At 47.4% G+C, this 13,389-nt stretch overlaps 1 protein-coding gene across 1 annotated transcript in view; it reads left to right on the top strand.

Moving 5' to 3' along the window:
* Window positions 1-8,261, top strand: part of ABTB3 (ankyrin repeat and BTB domain containing 3) — a 270,479-nt gene extending 262,218 nt beyond the window's left edge. The window contains exons 16-17 of the mRNA XM_090272559.1: window positions 812-925; window positions 7,452-8,261. Of these exons, the coding sequence (XP_090128685.1) occupies window positions 812-925; window positions 7,452-7,661 (324 nt within the window). The 3' untranslated portion in view covers window positions 7,662-8,261. The remainder of the gene's footprint in view (window positions 1-811; window positions 926-7,451) is intronic.
* The last annotated feature ends 5,128 nt before the right edge of the window (window positions 8,262-13,389 follow it).

Genomic DNA, 13,389 nt, shown 5'->3' with positions numbered 1-13,389 from the left:
ACATCGTGTCTGGTGTGAGAAGGGCCTCGAGGAAAAGAAAGACAAGGGCAAGGGACAGGCAGTGAAGGAGGTGTCTCTAGAGGAGGTGATATTGGAGCGGAGACGTAGATGAACAGAGGGAGCTGGTCGCGTCCTTATCCATCTTGCTAAATAATATTGTAACACAGGAGCTCCAAGCTGGGAGCTGCTCTCGTGTTTGTGATATTCTGAGAAAACCACCAGATGTGGGCCAGCAGATGCAGACATGCCGTGTACTACTCACGTGACGGGGGGCGGGGGGGTTTGCTGCCTGATGGCGCCAGGCTGGGCAGGAGAGACCGTACCCCTCCTGCTTCCGGCCCTGGTGCTACTCATAGGGTCAGGGAGCGGGTGGCGTGTGAAAATTCTACACTTCCCATGATAAACGCAGGAGCCTGGGGACACAGCGGCCTTGAGAGCCCTGGGACACTCAGGCAGACTGTCTTCCTCTTTCCTTATGGTTGCTGGCCAAGTAGCCTCCCGTTCTCTAAGGTCGGGGGGGGGGGCCACGTCCTGAGTTACCCTGCAAATCTCATTCACCCTTATCTCTGGACAGGACAATTTTAGGGATTTTGCTTGACCTCCACGCCCCTTCCCTGCCCTGTTCCCCCACGACAGGGTCCATCACTGTGTCTTTGCCTCCAGTGCTCTCTCCCTGCTCTGAAGTGACCTACCGATACGACTTCCGGTCCCTTCACCTCGGGACACCACGGTGGAACATGAGCCTTCTTCTCACCACTGTCCCTTTCCGACCACCTCCCAACCTCTAATGGGCTCTTTGTATGGTTTTTAGCTTCTGTCTGCGGCGAAATTTTTCCAGCTGGAGGCTCTGCAGCGACACTGTGAGATTATCTGTGCAAAAGGCATCAACACGGACAACTGTGTGGATATTTACAACCACGCCAAGGTAATCAACCCGCTCGGGCTGCCCGAGCTCACACTGTGCACTCACGTGGGTGCAGGCTCTCCTCCACAGACAGACCAAGACTGGCAGAGGGCCAGTGCCGGGCCTGCTGACCCGCCGGCTCCCCTCCCAAGGCCTGCTTCCTGCTCCCCTCATCCCTCCCCTCCAAAGCACAGTAAGAGCAGGAACCCACGTGGTGATTCTAGCGTGCCTGCGAGCCGCATTGCAGACTGATTCAGCACCCCCGGGTGGCCCCTGGGTCCTGCGTCTCTAACAGGCTCCCAGGGGCTGCCTCTGGGGCTGGCCGAAGCTACACCTTGAATAGCAAGGTTCTGGAACAGAGACTCTCAAAGTGTGGGCTCCAACCCAGCACCATCGGGAGACTTGTTAGAAATGTAAATTCGAGGGCTGCACCCCAGACCTACAGAATCAGAAACTCTGGGGTGAGGCCCATCTGTGGCTTCGCAGGTGATGCTGGCACGTGGTTGAGCCAAGCTACGGTTGCCAGCATGGGCTGCACAGCAGGACCACTGGGACATTCACCTAAACTCCTTATGCCTGGAACCAAGCACAGAGCAATTAAATCGACCTCTGGGGGTGGAGTCCGGGAAAAGGTATTTTTTCAAGTTTCCCAGGTGATTCTCCGATGTGGCCAAGGTTGAGAACAGGTTGTCAGGACTGGAGAGATCCGTGGATGGTGGATCCAACACTACTAATCAGATTATGAGGGGAGTACCTCTGCCCTTTGTGGACAATCAGCTGTGCAGGGGCAGGGTGATGGTGCTCTGATGTGGTCTGTAGCTGTCCACTGGGTGTGCTGGCCGTGGGGTTTCCTGGGAGGTGCAGGCCAAGGTCAGCCCCCCACCTATGTTTTGCCTGGTGCCACCCTGCCTGAGCTATAAAGCAATCTGAGATGGCTGCTACTTGTGCTGGGCCTGGAGATTCCCAGGTGAAGCCAAGCTGTGACTCTAGGCTGGCTGATGCTAGTGCCGGGCCTGGGGCCCACTGAAGCCAGCTGTTACTTGTTTGATAGGATTTAGGAAGTTGTGAAGCAAGAGCCAAGACCAGCCATTCATATGGAAAAGCAGTCCATAAGTTGGGTGAGACAGAGTCTCTCAGGACCTTCAAGGTGTGTCAAATGGTGTTAGCCAGGTTGATGGAGTCTCAGATATGGCACCAACTTGCCAGCTCTTTTGGGGGAAGGTTTAGAAAAGGAGCAATGGCCTCTGCTCATCTTGATGCCAGACACTTCAGTTCCTCCCCATACGCCACTGGTGCTGGAGCTCAGAGGGAGTGAGTCTGAGTAGGTGAGGTTATGTGTGGGTTCTTTTAAGATGAACTGCTTGGGGCTCCAGCAGTTTCTTCCACCAACTCAATCCCCGCTGGTTTTTGCAGCCAGAAGTTGTGGGGACTTCTCTTCCTGGCACTGAAACCCTGGGCTGGGGGCAGGGGGTCTGGTGTGGGGCTGGGATTTCTCACTCCTGAGATGTCCCTCCCAAATTTTTATCCACTACGCATGGGTGAGACACCAGCCCATTCCGCTCTGCACCCCTCCTACAAATCTGGGTGGATGTGGTTTCTTTAATTCCGTAGTTGTCACACTTCCACTCAACTCTGTTTCTGATGGTTCTGAGTGATGGTAATTCTATAATTTAGTTGTAATTTTGATGTGGTTGCGTGAAGAAGTGAACTGTGTCTGCCTATGCTGCCATCTTGACTGGAAGTCTCAGGTCATTTTTCAACTTGATAAAAAGAGCAAGTGGTCATCAACTTGAATCTCAGCTAAGGCACTAAGTTCAACAGTGCACCAAAATGCAAAGAACACAGGGGATTCATTCACTAGTGTTTATTGAGCAGCTACTATTTACCAGGAACTGTATTTATCAGAATAACAAATTAGTAAGACATGGTCTCTGTCCTTGAAAAAATTATAGTCTAGGGTAGGGGCCAGCACACCTTTTCTGTAAAGGGCCAGGTCCGTGTTTTCACATAGGCATATGATTCCCTTTGTACCTACTCACCTCTGCCACTGTAGTGCATGAGCAGCCACAGGCAATATGAAAATAAAGGGGTGTAGCTGTGTTCCAATAAAATTTAATAACAAAAACAGGTAGTTTGTCAGCCATTGATTGGTCCAGAAGATGAGAGTGTTGGTCCCAGCCCTGTTAGTAATTCACTGTGTGGACATAGACAAGTATCTGGTTTACAGTCACCATTCATTCAGAGGCACAGAATTACCCGGTTCATCATCTGCCAAGTGCACCCTCAGTGTGGCTCCCTCTGGCCTCCCCCCGCATTTTGTAGTTGTATCTTCGGAAACAGAGGCCCAGAGAGGTGATTCAACTTGCGCAAGATTGCACATGGTTTTTCTGTGTATTTGCTCAAGCACTTTGGAAGAACTTTGTGTGTGTGTGGTAACATTGGTGAATAACCTTTTGTAGGTTTCAAGGGTACAACATTATAATTCAATATCTGTATATAACGTCTGACCAGAAGTTGTTCAGCCATGTAATATGAAAAATAGACATTTACTGAAGATAAGAGATACAAGAAACATTGTACACAGGACAGTGACGCCTCAGTCCTCTCCAAAGTAGGCACCTAGGGAACTCACACAGTTCTCCCAGTCGCCATCAGCTGCCCCGTTGTATTTTCCTGAATTTCAGCAATATTCTGAAATCTCTTCCCTTTCAAAGGTGATTATAGTTTTGAGAAAAGCCAGAAGTCACAGGGCGCCAAATCTGAGCTGTAGCGGGGCTGAGTCACCTGGGTGATTTGATGTTTCGCAAAAAATCTCTGCATGAGACGTGGTGCATCAGTGGGCATGTTGTGATAAAGCTGCCAATCACCAGTTGCCCATAGCTGTGGCCTTCTGTATCATCCAAATAGTTTCTATGGAGGAATGTTCAAGCTCGACACAAAATTTGAGGCAGATTTGTTGCTCTGCTTGCTCAGTCATTTTGAATGCGATGGCCACACAGTACACGAGCTCACTCAGCGGTGTCTAGCTCCCCCACTGATTTATAGTGAAGTCGTCATTGTTCATGCATGAGCATTCCAATCCTCTCTCCTTGGCTGCTAGGTTACATCGATGTCGTGCAAACCGTTCTTGTTATATTAACAATGGCTGAGATTTTTCCGGACAGACCTCATACAGTGTAGAGTGTTTACTACCGATATTCTAGTTCCCATCCATCACCATACAGTAGCCCCCTTTGCCCATTTCACCCTCTCTGGTAATCCCCAATCTGTTATCTGTATCTATGGGTTTGCTTTTGATGTTTGTTTGTTTGTTTGTTTCTTTTTTGTTTTATATTCCATATATGAGTAAAACCATATGGTTTTTGTCCTTTCCTGTCTGACTTATTTCACTTAGCATAAGAAAACCTTAAGATTTATCCATGTCATCACAAATGGCAATATTTCATCTTTTTATGACTGAGTCGTATTCCACTATTTCATTTCATTGTATGTGTGTGTGTGTGTGTGTGTGTGTGTGTGTGGAATTGTTGGTTCCTTCTTTGTGATATTATATATATATCACATTTTATATTCTATATAGTTTATATTATATATTATCCATTCATCTGCTGATGGACATTTAAGTTGTTCCCATATCTTGGCTATTATAAATAATGCTGCAATGACAATAGAGGTGCATGTATCTTTTCAAATTAGTGTTTTTATATTTTTTGGATAAATACCCAGAAATGGAATAACTGGATTATGAGGTAGTTCTATTCTTAATTTTATGAGGAACCTCCATATTGATTTCCGATAGCGGCTATGCCAACTTACAATACCACCAACAGTGCATGAGGGTTCCCTTTTCTCCACATTCTCTCCAACTTGTTTCTTGTCTTTTAAATAATAGCCTTTCTCACAGGTATGAGGTGATACCGCATTGCGGTTCTGATTTGCATTTCTCTAATAATTAGTAACGTTGAACACCTTTATCATGGGCTTGTTGGCTGTTTGTATATCTTCCTCAGAAAAGTATCTATTCAGATCCTCTGCCCATTTTTTGAATCAGGTTATTTTGTTGCTTTTGAGTTGGTTGCACATGGTTTTTATTTAGACAGTTGGGCTGTTGGCTCAGTGAATTAGCATATGATGTCGGTACGTTCAAGGTTACAGGTCAGTTAGCCGAGCTAAGTTCTGTAGATACAGCCAACTCTTCTTACCATAACCTGGCCACTGTATGTAAGTTACTGAGAATGAGAGTAATGATTATAGTTTACATTTATCCTGATAACTAACATTGAGTGACTGCTGATTACAATCAGTGTTCTAAACACTCCATGTATTATCTCATTTAATCTCGACAACAGCTTACTAGGTGTTATTATGATCCCTATTTTATGGATAGGCTCAGAGAGATTAAATAACTTTCCCAACAGCAGATGGCTAGTGAGTGGCAAAGTTTGGAATAAAAACTCAGGCAGAATCCAGAGCCCCTTCTGTTAGCTACTTTCCTAACCTGCTTGCTCTGAGTGTAATGGATGACAGAGTCCTGCCATAAATCATATTCTATTGAATCCCACCAATAGGTCTGTGTGGCAGGTGCCATAATTCCCATTTTAAAAATGAGGAACCTAAAGCCAGAGGCCAAGTGACCCAGCCCTGCTCACATATTCAGAAAGGCGGGAGAGCCCCAAATGGAATCCAGGTCTTCCCACTCCTTTCACCACGACCCCGTTGGCCCTGCCTCACCGTCAACCCACCATTCCACACCCAACAACTTAAAGTGCATCTCTGGCTTAAAGGACAGAATATTAGAGCTTTCAGACGGGTGACTCGACATCTAAATAAAGCAGCAGGATGTCGTCTCAAGGAGCACTTAACCAACTTCTGAGCCTCCAGTTCGTTGTAATAGAGAGAGCTACAAAGCTTTGACAGCTAGAGAGAAGGGCGCCCTGACCGGTGTGGCTCAGTTGGTTGGGCATCGTCCCACAAAGCGAAAGGTCACTGGTTGGATTCTCGGTCAGGGCATGTGCCTGGGTTGCGGGTTCAGTCCCTCGCCTGGGCATGTACGAGAGGCAACTGCTTGATGTTTCTCTCTCACACCAATGTTTCTCTCTCTCAAAACTAGAGAGAATGACTAAAGTAGATGGCCGACTCACGTGTCCGCATTTGCTTCTGCGTCTCAAACATGAATTCCTCCACCAAGCAGGCTCGTGAGGTCAGATACCTACCCTCTGGTGAATGGCATCAGGCTGAAGGCAGCACATCCTGATATATTAAACACAACCTTAAGGACTTGAATTATCAGGGTTCAGTTCCTCCTTCTGCCTGTGATGTGTTGTATGCATTTTTGTAAATTATTCTCTTATCTCCATTTCCTCATCTGTAAATCGGAGGCAGTGATAGCACCTGCTTCAAGGAAATTTGAGAATTAAATGGGATGATGCATGTGAAATGCCTGGCAGGGTACCCAGCACATCTCAATAAATGCTTGGTGTTAGTTTCAGTATCCTGAGAGTTAACCATTCATTCACACATTCAGCAAATACTTACTATGCGTCTACCGTCTGCCGATCCCTCTTCTTGGGCTTGTGACGGTGAGCCAGGTCAACGAAGTCCCTCTGTGTGGGTTTAGCCTATCAGGAACCATGTCTCTAGATCAGTTCCTCAACCTCAGCACTATCAATGGTTCAGGCTGCATAATTCTTCCCTTTGGGGCTGTCCTGTGCATCATGGGATGTTGAGCAGCACCCCTGGCTTCTACCCACTAAATGCCAGTAGTAAACACCCGACCCCCACTACCACCCCCACCCCATTGGTGACAACCAAAACTATCTCCAGTCTTTTCCAAATGTCTCCTAGGAAGCAAAATCCCCCCTGCCCTAAAGGCATTGAGTAAGTAGGCAGTGCTCACTCATAGGATTGTTGTGAGAACTGAATGAGTTAATGCTTGCGAAGACCTTAGAATTGTGCCCGCAACTCCATTCCTGTGCCAGTCATCCACAGCGTTGCAAAGACACACAAAACCCCATGGTTATAACAGTGAGTGCTTATTTTGCATGTGAGTCTGTGGGAAGGCTGAAAGGTTCTTCTGGTCTCAGCAGGCCCTGCCTCTGAGGTCAGCTGGCTGGTCAGTCATGACAGGCTGTGGTGATCCTGGCTGGACTCTGTCGCTGTCAGAGGTTTCAGCTGGGACAGCTGGGTTGACGCCCCTCGGTCTCATGTAATCACTCACCCTGCAGGCAGACAGAGGCGGGGTTCTGGGAGAGAGCTGGGATGCATACACAGCCACCTGAACCTGGCTCAGAACTGGCCACTCTCACGTCTACCATGTGCTGTTGACCCCAGCAGGTCCCCAGACCAAGTGGTGGAGAGACAGACTTCAGCCCTTTGATAGGAGGGGCTGCAAAGTCATGTCCCAAGAATGTGAATACAGAAAAGGGTGGAGAATCAGGGCTTTTACAGTCAATCTACCATGATAGGAGTCGGCCCTTACTACACGTGGAAGCCATCGGGTACGTATCAGAAACGTAACCATCTCCTGCTTCTTCTCCACTCTCCGCAGTTTCTTGGAGTCACAGAGCTCTCAGCATATTGTGAAGGCTACTTTCTCAAAAACATGATGGTCCTCATTGAAAACGAAGCATTTAAGCAGCTCCTATATGACAAAAATGGCGAAGGAACGGGCCAAGATGTGCTCCAGGACTTACAGAGGACGTTGGCCATCAGGATTCAGTCAATCCACTTGTCATCTTCCAAAGGCTCCGTTGTATGAAACGGCCAGGGCAGGGAGTGCTCCCCAGGGACGTCCCAGTTCTCCTGCTGCGTCGGCTTCACACAAAGATACGAATTTCACCTGGCGTCTCCTTTAGGCTGGGCCATGGAGCTGTCTCTACTGCCTCAGCGTCCCTGGAATAAGTGAATTCAGCTCCCGTGTGTTTCTGTTGCAAAACGAAGGACATTCCACTGCTCTGCGGATCAGGGTGCAGCTGGGTGTGGAGCTTGAAGGTCAACATGGGGCAGCCAAGCGAATCCCATCTGAAAGCACCCCTGGGTAGTTGAACATCTATTGCGGGGGCCACAGTCAAAAGGCTGGATTGGGAACTAAAGGTCGTTTGGGTTCCAGATCGACAGCTGGAAAACCTAACTGCAGAGAATTGTATTACACACTGAGGACCTTAGTCACTGCAGTTCAGCATGAGTCAACCATGAGAGCATTACCAATAATGAAGAAATAATTTGTCAAATTTTTAGGGGTGGGAACTTTTTAAAATGTTCATAAGATAAAAACAAAAACAGGGCAGCCTTGTAGTTTAAAATATATTTCTAAAAGCATAACAGTTCATTTTCAACTGAATTGTGTTTAGGGATCTGTGTTTTGAGATTTCTTTTTCTTTCAAAAACAAAACAAAATGAAACAGTCACAGGTCCATACTGTATAAGCCTGCATCTGACAAGATATTGCTGATGTTCTAGACAAAGTGAAATAATAATCTTGCCTTAGTGATCATGGTTACACAAAAGAGGTGCACTGCCAATAATTATCTCTAACTCAATAGTTGAAAACAACCTGCATGCTAATTGTGGTTTCGGGGTGACATTAAAACAGCCCCACATAACAAATCATGCATTTGCATGGGCCCGAACCTGTGAAATGTTAGGTTTGTGCTTCATTTTTGCCAAGGTAAAAAAATGTTCCATCACTTCTTGCTGATAGTCCATTTGGTGAAATGAACATACCCATTTCTTTTCCTAATTATGAATGATTCTGGGATGCTTTTGCAGAAATGTGTTCCTGGATGATGCTGAATGGCGAGTGGGTGGGGGGGTGGGGGGCACGTCAGAGAATTTACTAGTAATCCAGAGTTTTCTCTGTATTCTCAGAAGATGTTAATAGTTTGTTACTAGCCAGAGAATATGACTATGTTAGATTATTTTTAAAGATGAAGCCTGTATGATAGGATGGATTCTTTCTGTATCGAGAGTGTACAGTATAGGGTTATCTATAATGAAAGTTTATAACGACAGGGTTCCCTTTGCTCTGCCATATATTAGAAGCAAAAGAGATTGGTGAAGTGCCACAATACTCCAAATAATTTTTGAGTTGCTGCCTTTTTTCTTGTCCTTTAATTTGAACCTTAGATACATGCAATGAAAACTAGGAGAATGTCTTGTACCCTTTGGGATGGCAAAGTTGCGTTGATAGACCTATTTCCTAGCATGCCTTTGGGAAGTTGTACACAGACCCTAAATCTCCAAGGAGCTGCTGTTCATCCCTCCTACTCGCTCCCTGAGCCACTGTTCAGAGGACCGATGTCGTGCCATTTCATGGGTGTGACCCACGGGGAACCTGGGCCGCATCTGTCTTCAGTACCAGTTCTTCTGTGATGCTGATACACAGGCCTCTCGTCCACTTGGTCATTTGCAAACCTCCTCAGGCCCTACCATCCAATGAGGAAGGAAGAAATCTGCAGAGGAGTCCGTGTTACAGACGCACAGCACATGCGTGACTCGTCACTGTCTCCTGCCTCCTCCGTGCCCTCAGAGATGCTCCGTGGCTGTTCCCTTGACCGCGACGTACTACCCTGTGACTGTCTAATGTCACTCCAGGGCCTCTGGGCATTGGTTTGTACAGTGGCAACTCCTGACGGGCTTCTGTTATAGTTTGGTGTGCTTTCTCTGTCATTAAAAGAAATGATTTTCCCAAACTGCGTGTCCCTTGTATAGACAAGTGAACTCTTCTTTTTCTTTTTTTTTTTTGTTTTTTGTTTTTTGTTTAAGCATTGTTGGTATATAATCTGATACTGATTATATTACTTTCAGGTGTGCAACATAGTGATTCGATGTTTTTGTACCTTACCATGTGATCCCTCCACCAATTCTAGTCATCATCTGTCACCATGCAAACTTATCACAATATTATTGACTGTATTTCCCTCCACGGTTTTCACCCAACCCTGAGCCCTCCCTTCTGGTCTCCATTTCTGTGAGTCTGTTTTGTTTTGTTTGATCGTTTTGTTTTTTAAGATTCCACATAGAAGTGAAACCATATGGTGTTTGTCTTTGTCTGACTCATTTCACTGAGCATAATACCTTCTAGGTCCATCCGTGTTGTTGCAAATGGCAAGATGTCATTCTTTTGTATTGCTGCGTGATGTCCCACTGTGCGTGCTGTGTGCCTCACCTCTTCTTTGCCTGTTTCTCTGCTGATGGACACCTAGGTTGCTTCTCCGTCTTGGCTATTGTGACTAAGGCTGCAATGAACGTGGGGGTGAAAAATCTTTTCAAATTAGTGTTTTTGTTATCTTCGGATGAATACCCAGAAGTGGAATTGCTGAGTCATGTGGTAGATCCTATTTTTAGATTTTCAAGGAATCTCCATACTGCTTTCCACAGTGGCCGCACCAGTCTGCCTTCCCACCAACAGTGCACGAGGGTTCCCCTTTCTCCACGTCCTCACCAGCACTTGTTTGTTGACTTTTTGATAATAGTCATTCTGACAGGTGTGAGGTGGTATCTCATTGTGGTTTTGATTTGCATTTCCCTGATGATTAGGGACATTGAGCGTCTTTTCATAGATCTGTTGACCATCTGTATGTCTTTGCTGAAGAAATGTCTTTCCATGTGCTTTTCATTTTTTGATAGGAGGGAGCACTTTACCCAACAGTTAGAGCCTGAGAACTTCATTCAGTTAAGAGACTGGAAAATGTGGGCCCACAGAAAAACTCAAGGGAAATGATGTTAGACAGACGTCGGTGTCACTTGACAGTGAGTCACCGCTGGACCTCTCTGTCCATCAGCATGTGGCTGAGCGAGCTCTAGTCTCCTGGGTCAGCATTGCCACCCTCAGATTTCCTTCCCATCAGACAGAGGACTCACAGGTGCTGCCACCTGGCCACTGGCTTAGTGCCTCTGCCTACTGTAGCTAACTTGCCTGCAGGGGGTGGCATTCTGGCTGTCCTTTCTCTGCCCTGATGAAGCTTTCAGGGTTGGGGGATGGAGAAACACTAGTTCTCAACCTGGCGTGCCCCCCACGGAGGGCCAGTGTGAGCTGACGCTTGTAAATGGTGTCAGTGTTCTAGGATGGGACTTAGGGACAGACAAGCAGCTCTCTTCGTGGGTGTCATCATCACTGAGGTCAACCCAAATCCCCAGCTGGTCTGCTCTGGCCCCTGACCCAGCCTGGGCCCAACCCAGATCTGTGTGGAGGTGAATTCCCGTGGCTTACCCACACGAGCCTTCAGGAAGCCAGGGAAGGGCCCAGGCTGCCCGGGGAGACCCGGGCCAGTGAGGCCTGTAGGCAGCTGGAATCACTGCTTAGCAGTCAGGGTCTATTTCTCCTTTTTTCTTTTTTTTTTTTTTTAAGTATATTTTATTGATTATATTGTTACAATAGTTCCAATTTTTTTCCCCTTTGCTCCCCTCTGCCCAGTACCCCCCTCCCCCCAGCAATCCCACCCCCCTTAGTTCATGTCCATGGGTTGTGCATTTAAGTTCCTTGGCTTTACCATTTCCTATATTATTATTTTTTATTAATTAATTTTTTATAACAATAAACAATAACAATTCCCCCCTCTCAGACTTAAGACCCTTTATAATTGTATAAAGGACAATGGGTGAAGGTCTAGTGCTCCTCTAGCTGCTTCAAGCTGGACATGGTGGTCGTCCTGCCTACCCTTGGGTCCAGAAATCCCAAATAATAGTGGGGGTGTGGACGGGAGGGTGGCCTTCCCACATGGGGAAGGATCGTGCGGACTCCAGGTCAGTTGGCTGTCCCCAGACAACGGCGTGCTCGGTTTAACAGGCTGGCACCCTTGTGGTATTTATTTCTCCTTTAAGAAGCGACCAAAGCACCGAGTGCCAGGACAACAGAAGGTTGATTTATTTTTGACTGTTCATCATTCTCTGTGTAGCCTCAGGCTGAGGAATCTTTGATTCATTCCTTTTGGAAAGACCCAGTGTAGGCTCTGGCGTTTGCCTTTTTCTTGTCTGACAGGTGAGGTGGCTTCGTTATTTAGTCCTTAAGGAAGCCTGTACCAGGACCCCTTAGCATCTGGGGCGGGGGAGTGTGGAGCCTGCCTGCCACAGGGCTCCCCTCCACCCCTTCCCTGTGCAAAGAGAAACTGGAAGGGGTGTGTGCAGCAGCCCCCCAAAGAAACACAAAGGCCTCCGCTTGGCTTCTGCTGCCCCCGCCCCACAAGGAGCCCCACGTGCCATTCAGCTTCCATATACCATGTTTTCACTGCCATCCATTCTCCCCAAAAGAAGGGGAATCCTCCACCCAAAATGAGAGCATGGTGTGTGCTCCAGGCTGGGGAGCTGCTCGGGGGACAGTGCCGTCACCCCTCAGGTAGGGCTGGAGGGAGGCCTCCCAGGTCTCCACACCTGAGATTCTGTTTCTGCAGCTCACGTGGTTTGTTCCTGTGAAGCCCCAGGCAAAGTGTCACTCCAGCGGGGAATTGGTTTTCCCAGCATTGTCTTCCCAAGACTTTCATCACACAGCGTTTTACTAAGCGCAGGCCATGGGCGTGAAGGGGTAAGAATTCTAGAAAATTCTTTGAGGAAGTCTCCTATTTTACCAGTCCTGGGGGCCCTGCCTTTTTCAGAATTCCGTGCTCACCTCCCCACCACCCTGTCTAGCTTGAGGCACGGACGAATGGTGGCAGAAGTCGCCACACCCTCGCACTTCCAACTGCCTTTCTGGCAGGCCCTGCGCAGACACCTTCCGAGCTGGCAGACCGTTTCCTGGGCTTCTGCACCGAAGGGTTCACATCGGGGAGCTGGTCCCAGAGCAACTGTCAGGCTACGTACGTGCCGGCCCCAAAACCACATTCCAGGCCGAGTGGCCTCGGACCAGCCTGGAGACACTGGACAAGTTGCTTTACCTGGTTTTCATTCTCCCGTTTTGAGGAATTGGGTTTAAATATAACTCATTACAGACCTGGCTGCTGTGGCTCAGTGGATTGAGCATCGGCCTGTGAGCTAAGTGTCACTGGTTCGATTCCCAGTCAGGGCACATGACTAGGTTGCACGTTGGGGGCGCGTGAGAGGCAACCACACAGTGATGTTTCTTTCCCTCTCTTTCTTCTTTCCCCTCTCTCCAAAAATAAATAAATAAATTATTTTAAAAATAATTAAATAAATAAATAAATGTAATTCATTCCTAGGGTGGTTGGGAGGATTTAAGGAGGCGTTTTGTGTGGATCCTACACTGTTAGCAGCAGAGAAAAAGCCTTGCAATCTCCAAAGACTGAGCAGGGGGAAGGAAAATGGATGACTCACAATGAAAGGAGGGCTAATGATTTTGCCCTCCATTTCTAGAACTTTCTGCAGCACTTCTCATGATGGCTTGTGATTCTCTGGGGTTTTGCTGCTTATCCGGCGGTGCAGGGAAATTCTCTCTGGAGGAGTCTGTTGCAGTCCTACTTCCTAGCACAAGTGCCTTGCACAAAGTCAGGGATAAAAATGTTTGTCAACAGAAGCCAAGTTCATGTAAATGCTAT

Source organism: Furipterus horrens, unplaced genomic scaffold (assembly GCF_987537825.1).
Source record: "Furipterus horrens unplaced genomic scaffold, mFurHor1.1.pri manual_scaffold_4, whole genome shotgun sequence".
NCBI classification, from domain to species: Eukaryota; Metazoa; Chordata; class Mammalia; order Chiroptera; family Furipteridae; genus Furipterus; species Furipterus horrens.
The sequence above is the reverse complement of the archived record's forward strand: the minus strand, read 5'-3'. Positions and strand labels throughout refer to the sequence as shown.